Genomic DNA, 25,310 nt, shown 5'->3' on the forward strand with positions numbered 1-25,310 from the left:
AGAGGCTCTGGCACAGACCGGTCGTCACCCAGTGTCCAGCGAGGGTGCCCGTGTCCACCACAGGCCACTGTGGAGCTTTGGCGGCTGACGGGCACCACTTCCCTGCAGAGCGCACCTGTGCCTGGTGGTCAGGAGCCGGCTCTCTGCAGATGGGGCCCGAGGCTGGAGCAAAGCACGGTGAAGCCGCCACCTGGGGCGCCTGCATCCCAGCTGGGGCACCAGGTCAAGTCCTGGCTGCTCCGCTTCCAATCCCACTCCCTGTGGATGCACCCGGGAAGGCAGCAGCAGGTGGGTCCCTGCCACCCACATGGGAGCCCCGGATGGAGTTCCTGGCTCCAGGCTACACTACACCCTGGCCTAGGCAGCCATTGGGAAATGAACCAATGGTGGAAGCTCCCGCACCCTCTTCCTCTTCCTCTCTCTCTCTCTCTCTCTCTCTCTCTCTCTTTCTCTTTTGCTCTGCCTTTCAGATAATTAAGCAAATCTCTTTAAGAAACTATAGTGACAACCCCTGCTCCTGAGCTCGTGGGAAGGGTACAGTGCCTAGGGAATCGAGAAAAACTGGAGAAAGGCCAGAGAATGCGCACCCAGGACCCAGAGCCGCTGCCAGTGGCGCGTTACGGTCACTGTGTCTCTTTCGCCCTCACTGCAGGTGGCTCTGTCACGGATGAGTTGTGCAGATCTGTCTACACGGACACGGAACGTCACAGTCCAGAGATAAGTGACAGAGGCAGGTCACAAGCTCAACAGGGCAGGAGTCCCCAGGGCTGAGCAGAGACCCGGACCCTGAGTGCAAAGGGAAAGTCAGCCGGCCTGCTGTGTGCCGGGCAGTCACGGACAGGACGTGGGACGTGGCCTCTGAATCCCACAGCAATGAAAACATGGTCTTGGAACGTTCGGGGTGATTTTTTAAATTAATTTTATTTACTTGAGAGGCAGAGTTAGAGAGAGAGAGGGAGAGACAGAAAGATTTTTCCATCCACTGATTCACTCCCCAAATGGCCGCAATGGCCAGAGCTGTGCCGATCCAAAGCCAGGAGCCAGGAGCTTCCTCCAGGTCTCCCATGTGAGTGCAGGGTCCCAAGCACTTGAGCCATCTTCTTTTTTTTTTTTTTTTTTTTTGACAGGCAGAGTGGATAGTGAGAGAGAGACAGAGAGAAAGGTCTTCCTTTGCCGTTGGTTCACCCCCCAATGGCCGCCGTGGCTGCGGCTAGCGCACCGCGCTGATCCGAAGCCAGGAGCCAGGTGCTTCTCCTGGTCTCCCATGGGGTGCAGGGCCCAAGCACTTGGGCCATCCTCCACTGCACTCCCGGGCCACAGCAGAGAACTGGCCTGGAAGAGGGGCAACCGGGACAGGATCGGTGCCCCGACCGGGACTAGAACCCGGTGTGCCGGCGCCGCAAGGCGGAGGATCAGCCTTTGAGCCATCTTCTGCTGCTTTCCCAGGTGCATTAGCAGGGAGCTGACTAGAAGAGGAGCAGCCGGGACATGAACCAGTGCTCATTTGGGATGGCGGTGCCACAGGCAGAAGCTTAGCCTACTACGCCACAGCGCTGGCCCCAGGGCGATTTCTTAACCTGGGAGGGAGTCATCTGTTATTGGTAAGAGCAGGAGGGTAGGCGCGTACCAAGCAGATGGCTGCCTCCACTCGGGGCGCTGCCCCAGCGAGAGCACAGAAGTAGTGGATCGGCACTGTGGGCACGGAGTGGCCAGTCTGTGAGCCCCTAACCCGCACCTGGCGAGCCGAGCCCAGCTCCCACTCAGCTGCTGGGGCCGCAAGCCCCTCCCCAGCCCCAAACAGGAGGACCCTCCCTTTGCCAGCCTTCGTGTCGAAAAAGGGTCTGCACGGTGATGCTGGCCAAGTTCAGGAGCGGTTTCCCACTTTGAAGCACAGCAGCCTCTCCCTGGGCCTGGGGACTTGGCCAAGGTGTGACGCCTGAGGTCACGGCCCTCAGCCCGCACCTGTGAGGCCTCCCTGCAAGCCAGTAACGGAGACCTGCGGCGGCAGAGTGGGCAGAAGAGCGAGCATCAGGCTTTGATGAGCACTGGGGCTGCTGGGAGGCTCGGAGGCTCCAGCACCCAGACCTTTTTTTTTTTTTTTTTTTTTTTTTTTAATTTATTTGAAAGGCAAAGTGACAGAGAGCAGAGGCAGAGGTCTTTAATCCGCTGGTTCACTCCCCACCCAGATGACCACAACAGCTGGGGCTGGGCCAGGCCGAAGCCAGAATCGTCCAGATCTCGCAGGGGCCCGAGCATTGGACCATCTTCCACTCTGCTTTACTCAGTCATTAGCAGGGAGCTGGATCAAAGGTGGAGCAGCCGGGACTCGATCCGGCGCCCCTGTGGTGGCCGCTCAGCCCGCTCCGCCACAGCGCCGGCCCCAGGCCTCTTGTGCTGACTCAGCGACGCGTTTCTACATTTTCCCATTTCTGAATGCAAGGTGTGTCTCACCAGCCGTGCATGTTCGCTTCAGGAAAACACGCAATGCAGGGTTTTGAAATGAAATCTCCATGTCGAAGTCATCTCAAGTCCACGTCCTGTTAGAGGCAAAACCGTCCTGAGTGATGTCGGCGTTTTCCGAATCTTTTTTTCATAAGAATTCTCTGGAAGAATGGATCGCGGTGAAGTAGCTGCCGTGGGTCGTGAAACTTGCCGTGGGCGTTTGCCTTTCGAAGGTCACGGCCGCGTGTGTGTGTCGGGTCTGCCTGGTGCAGCGCTGCTCCGAACGCCTCTCACTCACTGTCTCGCTTCAATCCCACGACAGCTGTCAGTTATCGCCCACGTTCCCCAGCCTGGAGGCCCGGGGCAGAAAGGGTCAAGGACTCCACAAACAGGAGCGTGGGGCCGGGAGCTCAGACAATCCACACCGAAACCTGGAGGTCTCCACCGTGCGCCGTGGCGGAGGCTGTCGCTGACCTCCCGCGACTTGAATGTATCCACCTAGAAAGTCCGTCACGGAAACACGGTGGGGGCCGGGAAGCGGTTCCCCCCCGCCCTGAGACCCCCCGCCCTGAGATCTCTCAGGTCGGGGAACAGCGCCACGAATCCTCTTCCACACAATCTGATCACTGAACGAAGCTTCGTCTTTCTGGAGGGAGAGAAACGCACAGTGAACCTCCCTGAGACCGTGAGCTTGGCCTTGTGGGCTGCTCTGTGCTCACCAGGAGCACCCAGGAAGACCAGCAGTCTGCTCACTACCTGCTCTGCACTCATTCCCCCGGCAACACCGGTACTTACAAATGGGCTTTTTTATACATTGTGTTATCATCTTCCTGCACAGATTGTTACAGACGTCACCACCGAGCCCCCTAGATTCTGTGTTCTTTTGGTTATTCATTCTTTGATACTTTATCTTTTTTTTTTTCTTTTCAAGATTGAGTTATTTATTTCAAAGGCAGAGTTACAGAAAAGCAGAGACAGAGAGAGGTCTTCTATCTGCTGGTTCACTCCCCAAATGGCCGCAATGGCCGGAGTTGAGCTGATTTGAAGCCAGGAGCCAGGAGCTTCTTCCAGGTCCCCCATCTGGGTGCAGTGGGCCCAAGGACTTGGGCCATCTTCCACTGCTTTCCCAGACCATAGCAGAGAGCTGGATCAGAAGTAGAGCAGCCGGGACTTGAACCAGCACCCACATGGGATGCCGGCGCTGTAGGTGGTGGCTTTACCTGTGAAGCCACAGCACCGGCCCCAACAATAATGTATTTTTTTTTTTTTTTTGGACAGGCAGAGTGGACAGTGAGAGAGACAGACAGAGAGAAAGGTCTTCCTTTGCCGTTGGTAAAAATAGAGAGAGTTGTGTGGCCCAGCAGCCAGGGCACTGCTGGGCACGTCCACATCCCATAATTGTGCCTGGTTTCAGTCCAGCTCTTCCACTCCCATCCACCATCCTGCTGGTGCATCCTGGGAGACAGCAGGTGATGACTTAAGTACTTGGGTCCCCACCCCCAGCGTGGGAGAACTGCACTGCGTCTCAGGCTCCTGGCTCCAGCCTGGCCCAACCCTGGCTCTGGCCACATCTGGGCAGTGGAACAGTGATGTCTCTGCCTTTCAAATAAAATAAATAAATCTTTAAAAAGCTACTTTCTACTGGGCCCACGTTGTGGAGGAGTGGGTAAAGCCGCTGCCTGCAATGCCAGAATCCCATGTGGGCGCCAGTTCGTATCCAGGATGCTCCACTTCCGGTCCAGCTCCCTGCTAATGGCCTCGGAAAAGCAGTGCAGAATGGCCCCAAGTATTTGGGCTCCTGCCAGCCACATGGGAGACCTTAGAGGAAGCCGCTGGCTCCTGGCTTCCGCCTGGCCCAGCCCTAGCCGATGTGGCCATCTGGGGAGTGAACCAGCAGATGGAAGATATCTCTCTCTCCTCTATCTCTTTCCTATCTTTGCCTTTCAAATAAAATATTTTTTTAAAAATCTTAAAAAAAAAAAAAAAAACAAGCTGCTTTGTATCAGTCATCAGCATACCATCATTTTAAAAAAATAAAAAACAGGCCGGCGCCGTGGCTTAACAGGCTAATCCTCCGCCTTGCGGCGCCGGCACACCGGGTTCTAGTCCCGGTTGAGGCGCCGGATTCTATCCCTGTTGCTCCTCTTCCAGGCCAGCTCTCTGCTATGGCCCGGGAGTGCAGTGGAGGATGGCCCAAGTGCTTGGGCCCTGCACCCGCATGGGAGACCAGGAGAAGCACCTGGCTCCTGGCTTCAGATCAGCGTGATGCACTGGCCGCAGCGGCCATTGGAGGGTGAACCAATGGCAAAAAGGAAGACCTTTCTCTCTGTCTCTCTCACTATCCACTCTGCCTGTCAAAATAAATAAATAAATAAATAAAAAACAAATGTCTTATTCCCGGGCATCGGCTGCTTTCCCGGGGAGGCCCTGCCTCATGGTCGCCGCCCACCTTTGCTTGCAGTGGTCTGTGTTCCCTCCGCCCTAAGTCCCCTCCGCTCCCCCCCTGCCCTGTGTGGCAATCCTGGCCCACACTCGAACGGTTCCCCCTGTGCAGCCCCAGGTCTCCAGACTCTAGCAAGGACCTCACCTGTCGCCAGGTGTCATCTTCCCATGCCTGCACAGTGAGGGGGGGGGTGTGCACAGTGAGCGGGGGGGGGGGGGGGGCGTGCGCAGCCCACAGGGCTGTTTTAAAGCTGTACCCCCAGAGCACCAGGCACGGCGACAGGAAGGTAGACAGTCGACGAGCTCCTGCCCTGGATCCTGCTTCTCCGAACGCCCCCCCCCCCCCATCACGTCTGGCTTTTCTGCTGGACGGCGAGGGGCACAAGGCTCAGGTCTGCAAGCTGGTCTGCTTCGTCTTGAACCCCTGGAGTCGTCGCCACGGAGGCAGAGCGCACGAACAAGCAGACGCATCCTTTCAGACCTGTGAGTCCGACGCGCGCACACCACACAGCCGCAGTCCCAGCCGAGAGGGGAGATCCGGGCGGCCCTGAGAGCGCGGTGGGGCCACGTCCATTCCTGGCCCCAGCCAGCTGCCCATCTGCCTCCTGCTGCTCACAGTCGGCTCTGCCTGTTCTGGAATTTCCAGCAGCTCTGATCATCCCGGAGGCCTCTCTCAGCTCTCCCAGGTTGCTGCTTCCTCCAGTTGCTCACTCCCTTTTTCGTTGCTGTGTTGACACACCTTCCTTTGTCTTTGCTCACTGCTGGGTATTTGGTTTGCTTCTAGTTTGGAGCTAGGATGAACAGAGCTGCTGCAGGCCCGTCAGCTGTGAACATTCTGTTGGAGGACTCTGTAAGAAACCACCTCCCTACTAGCGCCATCTTACATGTTAGATCATTCAAGTGTGTAACTGATCAGATAGATAGGAATAAGTGTCAAAGGGATCACATTAGTAAGACCAAGTGTCTGCTAATAACAATACATAGAATTTAAAAGGAGAGAATGATCCAACATGGGAAGCAGGCCACACAGCAGACTCATAGAATGACAAACACCCAAACCAGCACTCTGACCTCAGAATCAGCCCTTAAGGTATTCGGATCTGGCTGAAAAGCCCATGAGAGCATTGCAGGCATGGAAAGCCAAACACTGTGGCAAAAAATGACCTACATGAAAGATCTCTGTGAGTGAGATCCCTATAGAAAGAAGGGGCCATCAAAGAAGAAGGTACCTTTCTCTGAAGGGAGGAGAAAACTTCCACTTTGCTTATGGCCCTGTCTAAATAAGGTTGGAGTTTGTGGACTCCAGAGGCTTCCATAGTCTTGGCAGCTGATGACAAGAGCCTCGGGTGATCACTGACGTCATACATAAGAGTATTAATTGTTAAATCAACAGCAGGAGTCTCTGTGCACTTTCTCCCTGTGTTGGACATCTGTCCTTAATGAGTTGTACTATGAGAGTTAGCTGCAAAAGTTGTTCTCAAACAGTACTTTATACTTTGTGTGTCTGTGTGGGTGCAAACTGTTGAAATCTTTACTTAGTATAGAGTTGGTCTTCTGTATATAAAGATAATTAAAGATGAATCTTAATGAAGAATGGGATGGGAGAGGGAGTAGGAGGTGGGATGGGAGAGGGGTGGGAGGGGGGATATGGGGGAAGAACCGCCATATTCCAAAAGCTGTACCTATGAAATTTGTATTTGTTAAATAAAAGCTTTCTTTAAAAACCAATAAAACTATTACAATTAAAAAGAAAGAAGGAAACCAACTCCCTAGTTTGCCGCATGGGTGTGGCACTGTCCCCTCCCCCAGTCACTGCACCTGCTCCACCTGATCACGCTCAGGCCTTGACTTGACTCCCGCCAGGAGTGTGGGAGTCCTTGTGCATTTGATTGGCATCTCCCTGCTGCTTGGTGATGCTAGGCATGTTTTTGTGTTTATGGCCATCTGTGTGTTTTCTGGAGTGGTGTCTGTTATACTACCCTCTTTTTATTAGGCTGTGTTACTACTTTTTAAAAAAGATTCATCTATTTATTTGAAAGGCGGCATTAGAGCAAGAGAGAGACAGAGATCAATCTCCCATCCTCTGGTTCACTCCCCAAACAGCCACAACAGCCGGGGCTGGGCCAAGCCAAAACCAGGAGCTTCCTCCGGGTTTCCCGCATGGGTGCAGGGACCCAAGCACTTGGGCCATCTTCTGCTGCTCTCCCAGGTGCATTAGCAGGGAGCTGGATGGGAAGTAGAGCAGCTGGGACTCAAACTGGCACCCATATGGGATGCCGGCACCACAGGTGGCAGCTTAACCCACTAAGCCACAACCCTAGCCCCCCATATTATCACTAGTGAACTGTAAAAGTTCTTTACTTTTACTTCAAAAAATTTTACTTCTCAAATATTTGTTTGGCAAAATATTTACTTCTTATCTTCCAATAACACAAGTTTGATTTTTTAAATAAAGATGTATTTATTTGTTTGAAAGGCAGGGTTACAAGGAGAAAGAAGGAGACACAGAGAGAGAGAGATCGTCCATCTGCTGGTTCAGTCCTCAATGGCTGCAACAGCCAGGGTTGGGCCAGGCAGAAGCCGGAGCCTGGATCTCCATCCTGTCTCCTGTGTGCCTGAGTCCTTGGGCCACCCCTCTGCTGCTTTCCCAGGCACAGTAGCAGGGAGCTGGATCACACGTGGAGCATCCAGGACCTGAACCCGTGCCCATTAGGGATGCCGGGGTTGCAGGCAGTAGCTTAACCCACTGGGCCACAACGCTGGCCCCAGAAGTTTGATTCTTACAAAGTTCAGTGTTGAAGTTTGCGTTTAGGCTCATCCCGTCCACCGAGAGGATCTTTCCTTTGCTACTGAGTTTTGTGGCTTCTGCTTTTGGGTTCCTTTGAGGGCTGCGCCACCCTCAGGAAAGACACTGTGTCTTCTCGACAGCCGTCTCCTCACCTTAGCAAGGCTGCTGTGGTCCGCTCACTCACGTTCCGCTCCGCAAGCCACGGGCAGAGGCTGAGCCGTCATGGGGTCCCCGCCCTGCCTGACGCCTGTTGCCGACCATCTGCTTCTTAGATTTTGCCCAGCGGTCTGGTTTTTCATGGCAGAAGGCCTGCATCTATTTCTGCACCCACAGAGCTGGTGTCCAGGGTCCCCACGAGGCCGAGTCTTCACCAGCACCCCCGACGGAGCCCAGACATAGCCTCCTCTCCTGACCGGAGAAGTCGATGGGCTCCCAGGCGATCAGCTCCGTGCCTGCACTTTTTCTTTTCCCCAGATTTATTTCCTTATTTGGAAAGTCAGAGAGAGAGAGAGAGAGGGAGAAAGAACCATCCACTGGTTCGCTCCCCAGAGGGCCACAATGGCCAGCCCTGGGCCAGGGCGAAGCCAGGAGCCAGGAGCTTCATCCAGTTCTCCCACCCGGGCACAGGAGCCCAAGGGCTTGAGCCGTCTTCTGCTGCTTTTCCCAGGCTGTTAGCAGGGAGCTGGATCGGAGGCGGAGCAGCCATCCGGGATGCCAGTGTTGCAGGCGACGGCTGAACCCACCGCACGGCAGCGCCGGCCCTGTGCCTCTCTCCCCACTCTTTCCCGATCAGCGCACCTCCTCACTTCAACCCACGTTTGTTGAAGGGGGGAAACCAAGGGCCAGAGTCAGAGAGGCCACAGGAGCAGGCAGGGCCAGGCTGGCAGAATGAGCCTTGCTGGGCCGGTGCCAGCCGGCAGCCCGGGGGCTGTGCTCCAACACCAAACGCCCCACCGTGTGCCTGCTAAGTGGGCACCTCGATGACCAGACTCGCCCAGATGCTGCTTCTTGGTCTCAATGGCTCCTGCCTCTGCACAGGACAGTAGGAGTGGTCATCTGGGAAAGGACCGGCCGCTCGGATTCTCTTTTTAAGATGTACTCAGCCACCTTCTGGTCTTCATCCCCCCACAAGGGGGCGCCAGTATCCCATGGGGGGTGGTCTGTGGTCTTGTCCCAAAGCCTGCTCCCAGCTTGTTGGTGGATCCCCCTGCAAGCCACCCCCTGGGTCTCCATCCCCCCACCCTCCCCCTGCAAACACAATCGGCCTCCCCCCAGCTCCCTCCTCTCCTGCTGGGCTGCCCTCCTGCCCTCTCCACGGGGCCCTGTCCCTGGGTGAAGGCAGTGACTGTGAGTGACAGGTGATGGCCTGACTGCCTGTCATTCCTGCCACTTCCTCCCTGAGGAACTGATGGACCATAGAGAGGCAGTGGGCGGGAAGGGCTCCGGCAGAGACGGCCAGGGGAGTGAGCCCAGCCCACGCCCGCCCGCCTGCAGGGCCCCTGGAGACAGGCCATGCGGCCGGCCGCGGCGTCAGATTTCCCAGGAGCAGGTCCTGGCTTCCCTGCTAGTGAGTGACCTTGAGCACGGTCCACGAACTCCACTTTGCGTGTCGGGTGAATGAGGAGACACCCGTTCCTGCCTTACAAATGAGAGGGCTTGCCAATCCGGCGCTTGGCTCAGTGCCCGGCACAGAAGAAGAGCTGGGTCCATGTCGGCCATTATTAATAGTGCTATTAGCATCATCATCAGGAAATTAGTGTGGGCCACTTGGCTGTTCTCTTTCTTGGAGGCTTAGAGAGAAGCTCAAGGTCTTGGGCTTTTTCCCAGAGGCCCCAGCAGGACCCGTGGGGTTCACGGCTCTCGCACCACCGAGCCTTACCCAGGGCCCAGGCTGTATCACAGCTGCCTCACAGCTTTGGGGTGCATGGGTCCCGGCCCAAGGTCGCGTCGTCCTGCACCCTTGGGTGACGGCGCAGGATGGCAGCAGCTGCTGCGGCCGCTCTGGCTGCTCGCCTTGCTCCCCCACCCCCACCACCTCATCTGTTCTCCGGTCATGTTCCAACCTCCAGGAGAGACTGGCAGCCAGCCCGAGCGTCAGCCACAGAAGTACCTCCCTGCCCCTGGCTGCCGCCCTGGGCCACCCTGCGGCTCCCAGCAGCCTCTCCCCTGTCACTCAGGCCCCCTCCAGCCCGGCCCGGCCTTCCGGCTTGTCTGGGCAGTCACCTCCTGTCTTCCGGAGCTGCTGAGCGAGAGTCCCTGGGGGCAGGTGTCCGGGTTGTGCTGCCTCCCCCTCCCCACCGGCCCTGCCCGGGGAAAGTGAAGCACAGAGCTTCCCAGCCGTGGTGCGCACGGACAGACAGGGCAGAGGAACTGCCGTGGCTTCTGACTCTGCCACTGTGCAGTCACGGGCAGCTCGCACGGTTGAGCGCGGGACACCGGACACCACGCGCGCTGTCTCGTTCACCCTGGCAGCAACTCAGAGACAGGCCCTGCGATCATCCCCTTCTGAGCCTGGGCTCAGCGCCTCAGCTGCCTGGACCTGGTGACCCAGCTCTGCCCCAAGTGCCCAGCAAAGCCCTTTGAACCCTCAGGCTGCCAAGCAGCGGCTCCTCCCAAGGAAAGGGGAGGGGACGGGGCTCAGCCTCTGCAGGGACAGTGTCACAGCCAGGACCTAAGTGACCGTGCCCTCTGGCCGCACGCGCTGCACGCCAGCCCCAGGGGGACAGAAACCAGTGAGCTTCCACAGGGGCGCTGGGTCCCAGGAGCCCGCTGGGGAGGCGCTGTCGGCGGAGGGAGGCAACATCCTGGTGCAGCAGGCGCTGCGAATGTGCAGACTGCACAGGGCGCCCAGGGGTGGGGGAGGCCCCGGGAATAAGAGGTGCGCGTGGGCCGGGTGTGCGGGGAAGGTGTAAACACAGCCTGTTCCCACCACAGCCAGCCTGCTCCTGGGGGAGACGGCCCCTCCCTCCCAGCCCACATGGCGTCCCAGCTGCCAGGCCGCCGGCGCTGGCAGCCCCTTCCTCTCGCTCACCCGTCTGGACACCTGGAAGCGTGCGCAGGGGGTGCCGCCGCCTTGTGGACGCGCGTCCATCCAGGCTGGGAGCCAGCCCCAGGACTGCCCCCGTGACCTTGGCCTGACAATTCCTCGAGCCAGTGGAAGGAGGCAGGCGACGGGAAGAGCAGAGAGCGGAGGCAGCGATGAGGTGACAGGGACACGGCAGACAGACTGGAGAGGGAGCGTGAGATGGGACAGGCAACAGACAGGGTCTCGGGAACTCTGCCCTCTGTCTCTCGGCCTGACAGGTGTTGTCACCAGGAAGGAGAAACACAGGCTGGCAGGGGCCAGGCAGGTGGTCACGGACTCCTGGCGCAGGTCAGGGGGCGCGCCGGCTTCGGCACAGCTTGCCCTGGAGCGACCGGGCCCTGCCTCCTCCCTGCCCTACTTTGCAAAGCTCCCATGGATCTGCCTGTGCACACCCCAGCCAGGCTGCCTGCTGCAGCAGCCGCCCCTCCCGGCAGGCTGCGGCCTCCTCGCCCCCACCCCCACCCCCACCCCGGTGCCTCAAGTGGGTTCCCTCCGCGGAGGTGCCGCCCCCTACAGAACTCCCTCCCTTGCTGTCTGAGTCAGGGGCCAGCCATCCAGACAACCCCGCTGGGCCCCGGCAGTGGGGGGCTGGATGGGGAAGAGGGATGCTCGCTTGTGCGGGGGTGGGGGGTGCTTTTGAAGATGAATGGCTGTGAGGCCGTTGGGAGCAGCTGCCTGCAGCGTCTGAGCCCGGATCCGGGAGCAGAAGCGGAAATCTGCTTTTCTGTCTGCTTGGGACCAGGCAGGGCTGTGGAGAGAGAGCGAAATGGCAGAGCAGCTGGGGGCCAGGGAGGCCGGTGCTGCTGGTACTGAGCAGTCGGCGCATTGACAAAACAAGTGTGGCTCCTGTCCACTTGGAGCACACCCGCGCACGGGAACACACGCACACACACACACGCACGCACACACACTCCCATCCAGCTGCAGGCAGACCTGTCTCACACCCAGCTGGCCTTTCTTATTGATTCAGCCCGGCTGCCAGGGGCACAGGTGCCAAGGCCAACGCCACGGGAAGTGAGTGGCACCACGGCCAACGAACACCGGTGCGGGCCTGGGCCACGGGCCGACAGAGACAGGCGGCCAGGCGGGTGGAACCCCTGTGTCCAAGCAGCTGGCAACCGGCCTCCGCGGGAGCCCTGGATCCTCCACTTCCCAGAGAAAGGACGCTGGGCAAACGGTCACCCTCTCTGTGTGTTTCCTCCCGCGGAGCCCGTGGGTGACAGCATCACCGTGCACCCGGGTTGTTAGAGGACGAACTAGACCTCGACGGGTGGCTGGGCGCTCTGGGCTCTGCGGCTCTGCGCCATCTCACTGCCTGCTTGGGCTGCCCCAGAATTAGCCCACCCACTCCGGCCAGCCCACCTCCCTCTGGGCTCAGCAGCAACAGGCTCTCTGGTCTCCCCGCCAGCTCCCAGGGGAGCCTAAGGCTGAACAGGCAGAGTCCACCTGCTCCCTTCCTGTTCTGTTCCCCTCCACCAGGGCAGGGGGCCGGACCCAGGCTTGAGCTAAAGCGGAAGCCAGAACAGATCTGTGCCCAGAGCTGGGACTCGTATTCCATAGCAGACACCCCAAGGTCCACAAGCACCGCCCCCAACCTCCTCCCCTGGCCTAGAAGGTGCCATCAAGACCACACCTGCTGTCTCCAAACCGGCTTTTGCCCCGTGACCCAGAACAGAATGGACCGGAGGTAGGAGCTGCATGAAGGATCCCACCACTCCCGACCACTGGAGCTCGGGACTGCCTGCTGCGTCCCTGTGGCCTTCACACTCTCCCCTCCTCGCCCCATCCCTGCCCTCTGCCCTCTGGGGCTCCCGGCCCTGCCCTACCTGCCTGAGCCAGCTGATCCCGGTCTTCACTTCAGAAGCTCTTTCTCCCTAAACAGAGGAGAGCAGAGTCAGAGGCCTGACGGGACCACTCCCCACGCTTCTGTCTTTCGTCTTCCACCCCTACCCCTGGCGATCCGCCCCAACGCCGCGGGGCAGGCGCACCTAAGAAGCCCACTGGAATTTGTGACCCTGGCACTGGAGAGCAGAAATCGCACCCCAGCCACACCCCCCGCCAGCCCGTGATTCCCCGACGTCAGACCGATTTTTCCAGTTAACTGGGTCCCAAGGAGTTAATAGGTAACTGCTTCCTTCTGGCTAAATCACGCCAGACCAGGCCTGGCCAGATGGTCCCCAGATCTGGCCTTTCCTCTCCTGCCGGGAGGTCTGGGCCGGGTCCACGTGGAAGACATGGACGGCCTGGAAGTTGGCGGCCGCATGGCGTCCGGTGAGCCACAGATTAGAGTGATCCAGAGCAAAGTCCTCACAACTCCTGGACCCCCAGTTTCCTGACCCAGTAACAGGAAATGGACACACACACGGGGCCCACCAGCCCTCCAAGGCTACTGCGACTTCCAAGTGAGTTCATGTCCGAGCCACGTCAGGCAACAAGAACGCTCTGATCAGGCATAAAATCACGAGAATCACCCACGCTGACCGGGCAGCAGCTCCCAACCCTCGTGCTAACCTCTTATTAACCCGAGTTTACAGGAAACAGACTGGCCGCATCAGCGGTCCACAGTGTCCCAGGCATCAGAGGGGAGCCAGGATGGAGACCCAAACTCACAGGCAGGACCAGTGGGCAGGGTCAGCCAGGCACTGTGAGGGTGACCCCAGCCCTCCTGCAGGTCGAGGGACAGTGGCACAGAGACACAAGCTTCCCAAAGTTGCCCGGGGCTGCCCTTGGGGCGATCAGAACCTGGGGGGCTCCCAGGATGCCCACAGCGACAAGGGGGCATTTCAAAGGAGGACATAGCCGGTCAGGAGGGCAGGTTCCCCAGCCAGGAAGAGACACGGAGGACCACCTGCCCTGTGTGGACACACAAGCCAGAGGCCCTGGAGCCGCCGAAGGATCTTTGCTTCTCTGCCTGTCACTGGGAGTGGGGGTCTCAGATACGTCCCCCACCCCGGGTGGGTCTTCAGGCACAGAAAGAGCGCCTCGCCCGCAGGTACTCGATGCAAATTTGCTGATTTTCTTTTCAGTGTTGGGAACCTCGGTCATGCAAGGACGCTGGGAAGCGGCCCAGGGAAGGGAAAAGCAGGAAGTTCCCATAACTTCGCTCCCTTAAGGGCCAGATGGCCGCAGCCCAGGCAAGAGTTAACTTTCCGGCCACTGGAGACAGCGTCCTGCCCGCAGGGGCGGCCCAGCCAATGGCGCGCGGCGCTGATGATGTCATGCTCCTCCCGCGCCCGCTATTGGGCACCAGGCGGCGAATCCGGCCGGCGGCTCGGGCCGCGGGGCCGCGGAGGCGGGGGCCGGGCGGCGGAGGGGGAGGGCAGGGCCGGGAGCGGCGGGCGCAGCGGCGCAGGGCGGCTGCGGCCTCGTCCCTCGCCCGCGCCCCTGCGCCTTCCCGCAGAGGGCACCCCGGGGACCGCCTCGCACTCGGGCCGGCGGGCAGCGCCGCTAGGGCCGCAAGAGGCGGGTGGGGCTTCCATCCCCAGCTGGAGAGAGCAGACCCCTGGCCTCCTGGCCAGGCACACAGGGGTGACCAGGGAGTAGCCAGGGCAGGCACAAGCGGGCGCGCGCGCGCGCACACACACACACACACACACACCCCGCAGACTCCAGCCTCACCTGCCTGCCGACTGTAGGTCTGTGTCGGAGCTCTTGGCAACTGCCCCGTCCACGTCGCTGGGCTCTCTGTGGGAGAGAAGAGCCAGCGAGGAGGGCTGTGGGCAGTGCCCAGGCCCCCTGCCCCGCTGCTCCCCACGACCTGGCCACGCTGGACTCCGGGCAGGAGGCTGCAGCCCAGTGCCTTTGAGGTTTTACAGCTCCCCCCTTTCAGAGCCTCCTAGGACTCCTGCCTCCTGGCCTGGGGGTCCAGGCAGTCCCGCCCTCCTCCCACTTGGCTGGAGCCCAGCCCAATCACCCCACTCCCACCCCCAACCCCTGCCCGAAGCCGGGGCGGTTTCTCACGGTTGGACCCGGTTGGCAAACCGGCGGCGCCAGAGCATGGCCAAGGTGCTGAGCAGAAAGAGGGTGGTGCACATGGCTCCGCTGCCCCATCCCCTCCCAGGCGGAGGCCACGATGGCCCCGGCCAGCTGTCTTGAGGCTCCGGCTGGGATGGATTTAGGAGGCACAAGCTGATTAGTGGGATCAGCAGCCCTGACCTTGTGAGGGCCGATTAAGCTGGCCAGGCCCAAGGTCTCCCCCCGAGTGGCAGGATAAATGGACACCAGCACTACCCAGAGCACAGATCTGAGAACACGCGGGCCTTGAGGCCAGCGTGGTGGCACAGCAGCCCATGCTGCAGCACCGGTTCGAGTCCCGGCTGCTCCACTTCCAATCCAGCTCCCTGCTAATGCGCCTGGGAAAGCAGTGGAGGACGGCCCAAGGGCTTAGGGCCCTGCAACCCATGAGGGAGAACTGGATGGAGTTCCTGCCTCCCAGTTTCAGCCTGGCCCAGTCCCAGCCATTGTGGCCATTTGGGGAGTGAACCAGCAGATGAAGACCTCTCTCTGTGTCTCTCTAGGACTCTAGCCTGTCAAATAAATAAATCCTTAAAAAAAATCTTAAGGTCTTGCCGTCAAGGGGCTGACACTCCAGACAGGTTAATGCCGCAACAGACTGGCTCGGGAGCTATTAAAGGCACCTGCAGAACACCTGGGCTGCTTCGAGTCTCGGGACGGCTTCCGAGAAGAGCCGGGGACGACTGAATTTGCAGGTGCCCGAGGAAGACCAGGCCCTCACAACTCTGCCGGGGCCGTGGCAGCTGCCAGGAACCGGAGCTGAGCGGCCGTGAGAAGGATGGGGCAGCGAGGGCAGCAGGATGAGGGGAGCCAGCGAGGCGAACCCGGAGGGAGGCTGCTCTGTGTCACCCTCTCCGGGCACCCGCTTCAGGACCAGGGCGGAAATCAGCCTGCACTCACAGACGGGGTACTGGTGCCGACTCGTCCCCACACCGTGCCCGGGACACACGCAAAGGATGAGCTGAGACCACATGGAAAAGGGGAGCCCAGCCACATCCCGGGGCCACCTCTCGGGCAGCCCCGTGGGACGCCAACGGCGCAGGTGAGTGTGCGCGGAGTCTGGCGGCGGAGTGGGATGTGAGGACCCCAGCCCACGCCGTCTCCTTCCCTGGTCCAGGAACCCAGCGGTCATTAGATCGAGCACTTGAACCTTGAGTTCCTGGAAGAGCCCAGGCTCTCCTAGGTGCTTGACCTTGAAACAAGATTGTTAAAATAAATACAGGAGCCCAAGTGGAGGAGGACACCGCCGGCTGGGCGGCGGGATGCCAGGTCTGGAGCAGCACAGGGTCACCCCACACGTGCTGGAACACCTGCTGTGGGGCCTGGCCATCCCTAGGACGGGCAGGGCCACCAAGGTGGAAGTCTGTCTCCTCCTCCCTCAGCCCTGCAGCTGGTGGTGGCGGGGCTGTCTCCAATGACCTGGGCCTTCCTCTGGGCTTCCGGACACCCAGGGCCCTGTGCCTCCACCACCCCCAGGCCCTGAGGTCAGGGTGGTGCCCAGATCTCCCGAGCCCATGCGGGGCGGAAGGAAAGGGGACGCAGGCCTGGGCGCCCTCGGCGGGAGAGCTCAGGTTCCGACGACCGGCGGCGTGGCAGGCGCGCAGGGAGACGACCCTAGCCTTCACCCCTCCGGGGCCTGGGGTCCTGCGCTCTGGAAGTGGCGAGGGTCCGCAGCCCACGCCAGAGGGGCTGGCATGACCTCCTCGCGTGGGCGGCGAGAGAGAGCCCTCGCTGATGCCTAGGAGGAATCGACTTCGAGTCCGGTCCCCGCCACGCAAAGGGTGCACACAGCACACACGCCCGGCTGCGCCCGCGGCGAGAGCGGGACACGGCGGTCCCGGACCCGCACCCGCGGTGCGCACTCCTGGGCGCCCGGAGATCCCCAGCACGCCGGCCACACCTACCCCGGCGTCGCCGGGAGGTCGACCCCACCGCGGCCTGGCGGGTGGGCGGGTGGGGCGAGCGAGTGCCCGCCGCCTCGCCCCCACCCCGCCCAGCCTTCACCTTGCCGGAACTGGCTCGCCGACGCGGGGTCGGGGTTTGAAACGTTTTTTTTTTTTTTTTTTAAACATTTTCCCAGCAGACCACATCCCCGCCCCCCGCCGGCGGGCCCCCGCCCCCCGCACTCACACACACACATTCGCGCGCACACCCGGCGCGCACAGACACACGCGCTCCCTCCCTCCGGCGCTCTGCCCCTCGCCCGCCCGCCGCGCACGCAGCCGGCCCCGGCTCCCCGCGCCCCGCCGCCGCCGCCGAGCGAAGCCGGGCCGGGCTTGGAGCTGCTCATGGAGAAAGTGCCCGGCGAGATGGAGCGCAGGGAGCGGAGCGAGGAGCTGTCCGAGGCGGAGAGGAAGGCGGTGCAGGCGACCTGGGCCCGGCTGTATGCCAACTGCGAGGACGTGGGGGTGGCCATCCTGGTGAGGTAGGTGTCACCCCGGCCGGCCGGGCCCTGGGCAGGGAGGGCGGTCGCGGCCCGGGGGCGAGCTCCGGCGTCACCTCCCCAGCCGCGACTGGGGCCAGGCCGTTCAGAGCGCGGGCAGCGTGGGGCGCTGCCTTGGGTGAGCCCTTGCTGGCTCCGGGGTAGGGCTCCCAGCCACTGGGGTGCAGGAGGAGGGCCCCTCGGATCCCGCCTCTCCCCAGCCTCGGAACTCCTGGCTCAGACTCTGAGCCGGTTGCCTTCCTGGCCACCGCCACCACCTCCCCCACGAGCTGTGAGGCCCACACACATTTTTCTGGGGCAGTAGGGGATCCCCATTTTAGAGACAGGAAAACCGAGGTGCAACCGAAGAGGAGGACACAGAGGGGCAGAGCTCTCTCAGCTCAACCCTCTGGAAGGAGCAGAGCAGAGGGCAAGAGAGTGGAGGCCTGGGGGGGGGGCCTGGTTCTCCCCGCTGTCCAAGGGGAGGGCCGGCCAGCCGTGCACTCCAGGTGAGGCACAGGTAAGTGGAGCGGCAAGCCGTCCTCCAGGACACATCCCCCGCTGAGTTTGGAGAGGGGCCCCGCCCTAAAGCCCCCACCTGGGTTCTGGGGTCATTCCAGCTCCAGGTGTCCCAGACGGACCCACGGACACAACACCTGTGCAGGGTGCACGGGCAGCATCCCTGTAGAGCGCCTGTTCCCAAGCCCCACAAGCCACTAACTGACCGTGGTGACCACCGATGCTTTCTTCCCACGCCTGCTGGTCCCTGGGGGTGCGGGCCTCGAGGCGCCAGGCCACCAGCGCCCTAAGCCCCCATCCTTGGCAGAGGGGAGCTGTCGGACAGAGGACAGAGCGGGCAGGCTTGCACGAAGAGGGGACAAAACTGGCATCTGTCAGGACAGCTCCATGCCCGCCTGGCGCCCTGTCCCGGCCCTGTCTCTGGCTCCTCTTCTCCCCATCACGCTCTCCCCGCCCCCCCACCTCCCCGCCACCTGGGACCTACCCCGCACCACGCCGATCTGCCCTGATTCCACTTCCGAGGAGTTAAGGAAGGGGCAGCTGTGCCAGCTGCTTCCGGGCCCAGAGACAGCGGGGGGTGAGGGGGGCCAGGATCCTGAAGCCACAGACTCCAAGCAGGAGCAGAGCCACAGATACACCAGACTCGGCAGCCCTGAGGGACCCCCGCAGCCGTGGGTCTGGCACACACGGAGGTCACCGAGGGGAAACGAGGCAGGGTCCCCAGACCCCTGGAGAGTTTCTGTTCCCGGGCCCTGCCGTGTGCCGCAGAGGGGTGCACAGGAACCGAACCCACGAGCTCTGTTTGGGATGGCCTGGGCTCCTGGGAGGTTTTGTTTTCTCTCTCTCTCTCTGCACCCACTCCTGGTTCCCTGTTCTGACTCCTGGATGGGCTGGGCCGGGGCTGGGAGAGGCATTACCGAAAGCACTCTGTGTTCAGGGCAAGGCCCACCGTTCATCCGCGAAGGCTCGGCTGGTGCCGATGCTCACCCCTTCCTGTCCACTGGAGCCCAGGGCAGCCACTCCCTGCCAGCCCCAAGCCCCAGGCCTGGCCAGCGATGGAGGGATAGAAAGGGGTTAGGGCAGGAGCCATCCTCAGGGTCCCCAGAACCTGTCGCAACTCCCCCCTTCCCCACACCCGACACACATCCACAAGACCAGCGCTCTGCCCCTCACTCATCCCCACCAGGCCAGGCCGATGGGGTGAGGTCCCTCCTTGGCGGCCACATGGGTGGTGGTGGAAGAGGCCTGGGGGGAGGAACGCCCACCCTCCCTCCTGGTTGTAACTCGGCCGCCTTCCCCCCCACGCTCAGACAAGCCTATTTCAGGCTCTCTTGGAAGCCCAGATGCCTCCAGGAAGAGAGAAAGTCCCCAGGAATGGCTGGGGAGGCGGCGCAGGCCAGACCGAGGGGAGACTGGGATGAAGAGGGCCCAGACGCCCTGGGACTGTCCTCAGGGCCACACCCTGGCCTGAGTGTATAACAGGCGACAGCCCCAGGCACGGTCCCCTGACCAGCAGTCTATGCAGGTGGCAGGGCCCGCCTGGGCTCCTTCCTGTCTCTAGGATGGCGATAACAGCGGGGCAGGGATGAGGGAGCTCTGTATACAGCAAGTGCTCAAGAAATGTTGCCTGTGGCTTGCTCATCTATAAAATGGGTAGAATCCCCACTCGCTCCGTTTGAGATGTTCGGCACCTTGTTGCGCGTGAGGCAAAGTGGAAGAACATTTTGTAAATCTTAAATTGCAATTGCAAAAACCCCCGGAGGCTGAGGCGGTCAGCGACGTCCACATTGGGGCTTTTCAGGCTGGTCTCTCGCTGCAAAGCTGGCAAACCCACCGCCTCCCTCATCCTCACCCGGGTCCTGTGAGGGGCGGGACTCGGAGCTGGGAATCGGTTTGGTCTCCGTCTGAACTCCCCCCGCCCCACAGCCCACAAGGATACAACAGCTCTGTTGCCAGAAGGGGTGGCCCGGCCGGAAGCTCTCAGCCCCCACCCCCCCACCCCTGCTTCTGCAGCCCATCTCTGGCTAAGGGGCTGCTTTGGCAAAGGATCCGCCCTCTGCGATCGCGAGGGGGACGCCGCCCCACGTGAAGCCACCCGGCACACAGGCCCCAGACAGCCTGGCTGTTTTCCGAGGGTTCCGTTAAGTTATGTAAGTTCCGACGGAGCCCGTGCACGTGTCTCACGTGACAGCCCCGCTTGGGAAAGGAGGTGTGGATTGTCCCCACGCTCGCCAGCCGCAGGGCCCCGGGCAGAGGGTGCCTGAGATCCAGCCCGACAGACGGAAGTTAGCCGGGAGGGCCGCCCAGGCCCCGAGGAGCCTGGAGGGGACAGCCTGGGCTAGCCGGGAAGGAGACGCAGGCCGCAGAGGGCTGGTGAGGGGAGCGGTTGGCTGGAACCGAGGTGCGCTGGGGAGAGAGCGTTCCCACACTTGTAAGAGGCTGCCCTGCCCTGTTAAGGAGTTTTGACTTTGTCCAGTAGACAGTAGGGAGCCATTGAATGTTTCTGAGAATGGGAGTGGCCTAAGGAAAGCTGCCTTTGGCGGGGGCAATCGGATCATTTCGGGTAAGCTGGAGTGTGGAGGCGCCGGGGGCCAGGAGGACCTGGGTCTGCAAGGAGCGGGCGTGCCAGGGAGGTGAGACGCACGCACACACACGCACACACACGACGTAAGTCTAGACCCACGCCAGGCAGGCCAATCCAGGGGCCGCTTCTAATTAAATAAAATGACCAATGATCACTGCAGGGAAGTGCAGAGTGAGGAGCCCGTGGCTCCTGCCCACTGCTCGGCCTGTGGATCCTGCCCACTCCTCGGGCCCGTGGCTCCTGCCCACACCTCGGGCCCGTGGCTCCTGCCCACTCCTCGGGCCTGTGGCTCCAGCCCACACCTTGGGCCCGTGGCTCCTGCCCACACCTCGGGCCTGTGGCTCCTGCCCACACCTCGGGCCTGTGGCTCCAGCCCACACCTTGGGCCCGTGGCTCCTGCCCACACCTCGGCCTGTGGCTCCAGCCCACACCTCGGGCCTGTGGCTCCAGCCCATACCTTGGGCCCGTGGCTCCTGCCCACACCTCGGCCCGTGGCTCCAGCCCACACCTTGGGCCTGTGGCTCCTGCCCACACCTCGGCCCGTGGCTCCTGCCCACACCTCGGCCCGTGGCTCCTGCCCACTCCTTGGGCCCGTGGCTCCTGTCCTCCTGCCCCTGCAGCCCCTGCTTCAGCACCGGCCCCTCCGTCCCACCAGGTTCTTCGTGAACTTCCCCTCGGCCAAGCAGTACTTCAGCCAGTTCAAGCACATGGAGGAGCCGCTGGAGATGGAGCGGAGCCCCCAGCTGCGGAAGCACGCCTGCCGGGTCATGGGGGCCCTCAACACGGTGGTCGAGAACCTGCACGACCCCGACAAAGTGTCCTCCGTGCTGGCGCTCGTGGGCAAAGCCCACGCCCTCAAGCACAAGGTGGAACCCGTGTACTTCAAGGTAGGTGTGCCCCAGCGAGGCTCTGCGGGGGTGCTCCCTGGGGCGCAGCAGGGGACCACGGGCCCCAGCCTCTGGGGTGGGGGGAGGGGGGCCTGCCGTCTGGTTCCTGGTGGCCAGATCCTTGGCCAGCCGGGGCCTGGGGGCCGCAGGGTGCCCCGCTGCTCACGCCCCCTTCCTCCCTTGGCCCCCAGATCCTCTCTGGGGTCATCCTGGAGGTGATCGCCGAGGAGTTTGCCAACGACTTCCCACCTGAGACGCAGAGAGCCTGGGCCAAGCTGCGTGGCCTCATCTACAGTCACGTGACCGCCGCCTACAAGGAGGCAGGCTGGGTACAGCAGGTCCCGAACGCCAGCACGTGAGGAGGCGGGTGAGGGTGGGCCGGGCAGCCTCGCTGGCGTGTCCTCTCCTGTCCCCTAGGCCTCCCATCTTTCCTGGGGTCCCGGGGGGCTGACATCTTGGGGCACTGGCCCAGGGCCCCTGCTCTTGGCTACACAGGGCTGGGAACCCTGAGCAAACTCTCCCTGGAGTGAGGGAGTGCTCAGAGCACCCAAGGCCCAAGGTTCCTGGCGGGGAGCTTGGCTCACGCGGCCAGAGGCAGCCCAGGCCAGCTCCGACGTCCACTCCCTCCCCGAGTGCTGGTCACACGGGCCTGTTTTTCCATCTAACGCTGACCACCGCTCCCATCCGCCCTCTGCCCCGACAAGGGCTGGAGCCAGGATCACGAGGCTGGGTGGACATGCACACACGGGACCCCGCGTGGGTGTCGCTCACACGCACCCGCTGGCAGGACCGAGGAGGGTGGCCAGCCTCAGGGACTCCAGCCGACCCGGGGCTTGAGGGTGGCGGCTGGGGACGCTCTGGGACCTCCCTGGGCCCCCAAGGGGCGGAGGTGGGGATGGAGTAGGAAGGAGAGAGAGAGGCCGCAATGGGAAGCAGGGGTCAGCCAGCGGCTCAGGCCCCAGCTCTGGAGACACATTGCATGCAGTTTCCCATGGAGAAGGCGGCGTCCCCTCCCCCGGGCTCCTGGGGCCAGACCTCCTGCTCACAGGCTCCCCCCAGCCCCGGCTCCACCAAGGAGGCCAGGCCTGCTGCCCTTCCTGCCGCTGACCAGCCCCCAGCTTGTTCCCGTTCCCTGCCCCCACGTCGGCTCCTCCCCAGGACAGCGTGGAGGCCTCGGGGAACTGCTGGCTGCAGCGAGGCCCACATCCAGATGGACACAGCTGGCCCCGGCCCGCTGCGGACCCTGGAGTGCACAGGGGGCAAGCAGGGGGCCTCACCTGCCCGGCGCAGGAGGGCACTGGCAGAGCCGAGGGCTGGGGTCACTCCTCCACCCCAGCTGTCACCCACAGGGGCTGGGAGGAGCCAGTGGGTGGGGGGGAGAGGGGAGGGGGAGGGGGAGGGGGCTGCCCTCCCACCCCTCTCCCCAGGCAGCTCAGCTTTGTTTACAGCCAGGAGACAAGCTTCCTGCCTCTAGAGAAAAGGGCTTTTTCCAGGGGCCTACAGGGACCGGAGATCGAGCTGGCCCGCGAGCCCCAGTGAATCAGAAACACATGGCCGGCGCCCCTCCTGCTCACCCCGCCGCCCGCCCGCAGGGACCCGGATCTCGCCAAACCCCAAACAGCAGGAAACTCTCAAATTGCCTTGTCTGCCGCTGGTCCTGCTGCCGTAGACTGAGCCCGCTAGGTTCTGGCCGGGACTCACTGCCCGCCCGGCTGCGCCGCAGCACCCTCCCTGGTGGCACCCCCAGCTGTCACGTCTGGGACTGTCCCCTGAAGCCTTCCCACCCTGTCCCCCCACCCCAGGCTCCCTGGGCCCAGGCCTGCGGACCCACCCTCCTCCCAGGGTCCAGCTGGACTGGAGGGTGGGGAGAGGGATGGGGTTACAGAGAAGCTTCTAGAAGGCTCCATCCAACTCCTCTTATCGGCAGCAGGGATGGGCCAGGCGCCGCTGTTTATTGAGCTGTCTCTGCGTCAGGGCGTGTGTGCCTTTGTGTGGGTGGAGCAGAGCTGGGGGCACAAGGCAGTGAGCACACAGGGACCACCCGCACAGGCAGGGCGCACAGTGGCCAGAGGGGGTCGGCGCCAGGCCAGACAGAAGGCACCACGTTTCAGCACGAACAGAGAAAGAGCTCGTGTTGTTTGCGAAACACTTTTTTGTTTTAATTTGGCAGACAGACTCCCTCCCCTGGGCCGTTCTCTAAATGCTTGCCATGGCTGGGGGCAGGGGGTGGGGGGCCAGGACCACAAGCCAGGTCGCCCACAATGATCTGAGCCATCTCGGCTGCCTCCCAGGGTCCACATTAGCAGGACCGGAAGACAGGACTCTAACCCAGGCATGGCAGTGTAGATGCGGGCGGTATAACCACTAGGCTAAACGCCCACTTCATGAAACACTCCCTTAACACAGCTCCTGGCACTGCAGCCCCCGTAGGCAGCCGAGACAGGCATCACCCACGTTGTACAGGAAGCCACCCAGGTCACAGCAGAGGGGACGCTAGAACTGGGGTCTGGGGGCTCGGGCAGGAAGGCCCCGGCCTTGCCTCCCCCAGGTGCCCCTCCCCTGCCCCCCTGTAACCTGCTCCCCTCATCTCCTGTCTCATCCACAGCCCACCGGCCACGCTGCCCTCCTCGGGGCCGTAGGACCCCTCCCACCTCCCCCCGTCCCTGGCAGCACCTTGAGCGGAAGGCCGAGTTCCGAAGACCCTCCTTGAAGCTCCATTTCCGGGTGCCAAGGAAGCTGGAGGGGTCCCCGACGCGTCTGCCCAGAGGGGGCCTCCGCGGTGGCCGCTGTCCCCCCCACACACACCTGGAGCTGCTGGGAGGCGGCTGCCCAGATGCTGACCCCAGCGCGGGGCGGGCGGGGACCCTTCCGCCTTGCAGAGCCGGGCCGCTCTTAGCTTTTCTACTCTCCAACGACGTGGCTGGCGGCTGGCGGGAAGAGGACAAGGGAGCCAGCCCCGTGTCTGCCGGCCGGCACGGGGCCTCCGTCTCACCATCTAGAGATCACGCACACACCGTATATACAGATATATTCTATATACAACCTCTCTCTATAAATATATATAATATATATATATGCACACGTACATACCTACCATGTGTAGCTGCAGGCCCTGGAGCCTCTGGCCCGCCTGCCTGCGTGTGGGGCAGGGGGCAGAGGGCTCTGGAGGGTGCGAGTCCCCCAGGAGCGCAGCGTGGGCTGGAGTGAGGTCACCCGGCTTCCCACACCCCTGCGGCCCCTCCCCCAAAGGCTTAGGTTAGACTTGGCTTCCCGTGGCCAAGGACAGACGGAGAGGCCCAGAAGTTCCGGGCAGGGTGATGCTGTGCGGGGAGGGGGCAGTAGGGACACCTCCACTGCCAGCCTTACTCCTTGTGTGATAGTTCCCCCCTCCCCGGCATCTCGGCAGGTGGTAGAACCACAGACGCTGCCTCCTCCGGCCCCATCCCTCTGCCTCAGGGCCCAGGGCTGCCCTGTCCGGCCCGGCTCCCGACCGGCAGTGGGTCTCTGTGCACAGCAGCCCCCCCTGCACCCCGTGTGCCCCTTGGTCACGTGTGTTGTCCTCCGGGATGTTTGCCGCTGTGGCTACTGCACCTGTGTTCCTGCGTGCCGTCTTCCTCCATCCGCGTAACTGCCTGTCCTGTCGTGGTTTCTCCCGTGTGTAGCCGGACCCCGGGTCATTAAACCAACCGTTCTGCATCTGTGCCGCTCCCTCGCCTGTGTCCCCTCCTGAGCTCTGGGCTGGGGCCTCCCCCAGGTCCCTCCTCCCCTGCGTGTGAGCCTCGGCTGCTCCCAGGCCATCAGAATGGGGGCTTTGGCGGCTGGGGGCCCCTCCCTTGTTAAGTCAGGGTCACTGGGGCTATTGTTCTAGAAATTTCCTAGCAATGGTAGGGTCAGTGAGGAAGGAATCGAGGGTCCTGTGGGTCTGAGTGCTCCTAGTGACCGCGCGAGGGCTGGACCTTGGCTTCCTGGGCCTGAGCGCGAGCCGCACGTTGGACGGGGTGGCCCAGCCCGCGGTGCTTGGGAAAGGAAGCCCGCTCCTTCCCCGAGCCCCCGGCTCCCGGATGCCCCCCATTCTGCACCCCCAGCCCACTGGGCCAGGCCTGCAGGCCTCATCGGCAGCGTCAGCT

General features: G+C 62.2%; 1 protein-coding gene across 2 annotated transcripts; it reads left to right on the forward strand.

The window, feature by feature from the left end:
- The first annotated feature begins 17,014 nt into the window (after positions 1-17,014).
- Positions 17,015-24,873, forward strand: CYGB (cytoglobin). Of its 2 annotated transcripts, none has more exons than XM_062216136.1 (4): positions 17,015-17,196; positions 20,952-21,183; positions 21,375-21,538; positions 23,789-24,873. In XM_062216136.1, the coding sequence occupies exons 1-4, from the start codon at positions 17,060-17,062 to the stop codon at positions 23,820-23,822; spliced, it is 567 nt and encodes a 188-aa protein (XP_062072120.1). In that variant the 5' UTR covers positions 17,015-17,059; the 3' UTR covers positions 23,823-24,873. The 2 variants fall into 2 exon arrangements, with proteins under 2 accessions (XP_062072120.1, XP_062072122.1); XM_062216138.1 differs by having other exon boundaries at positions 21,375-21,550; positions 23,789-23,826.
- Positions 24,874-25,310: the final 437 nt, after the last annotated feature.

Source organism: Lepus europaeus, chromosome 18 (genome assembly GCF_033115175.1).
Source record: "Lepus europaeus isolate LE1 chromosome 18, mLepTim1.pri, whole genome shotgun sequence".
In the NCBI taxonomy this organism is placed as follows: Eukaryota; Metazoa; Chordata; class Mammalia; order Lagomorpha; family Leporidae; genus Lepus; species Lepus europaeus.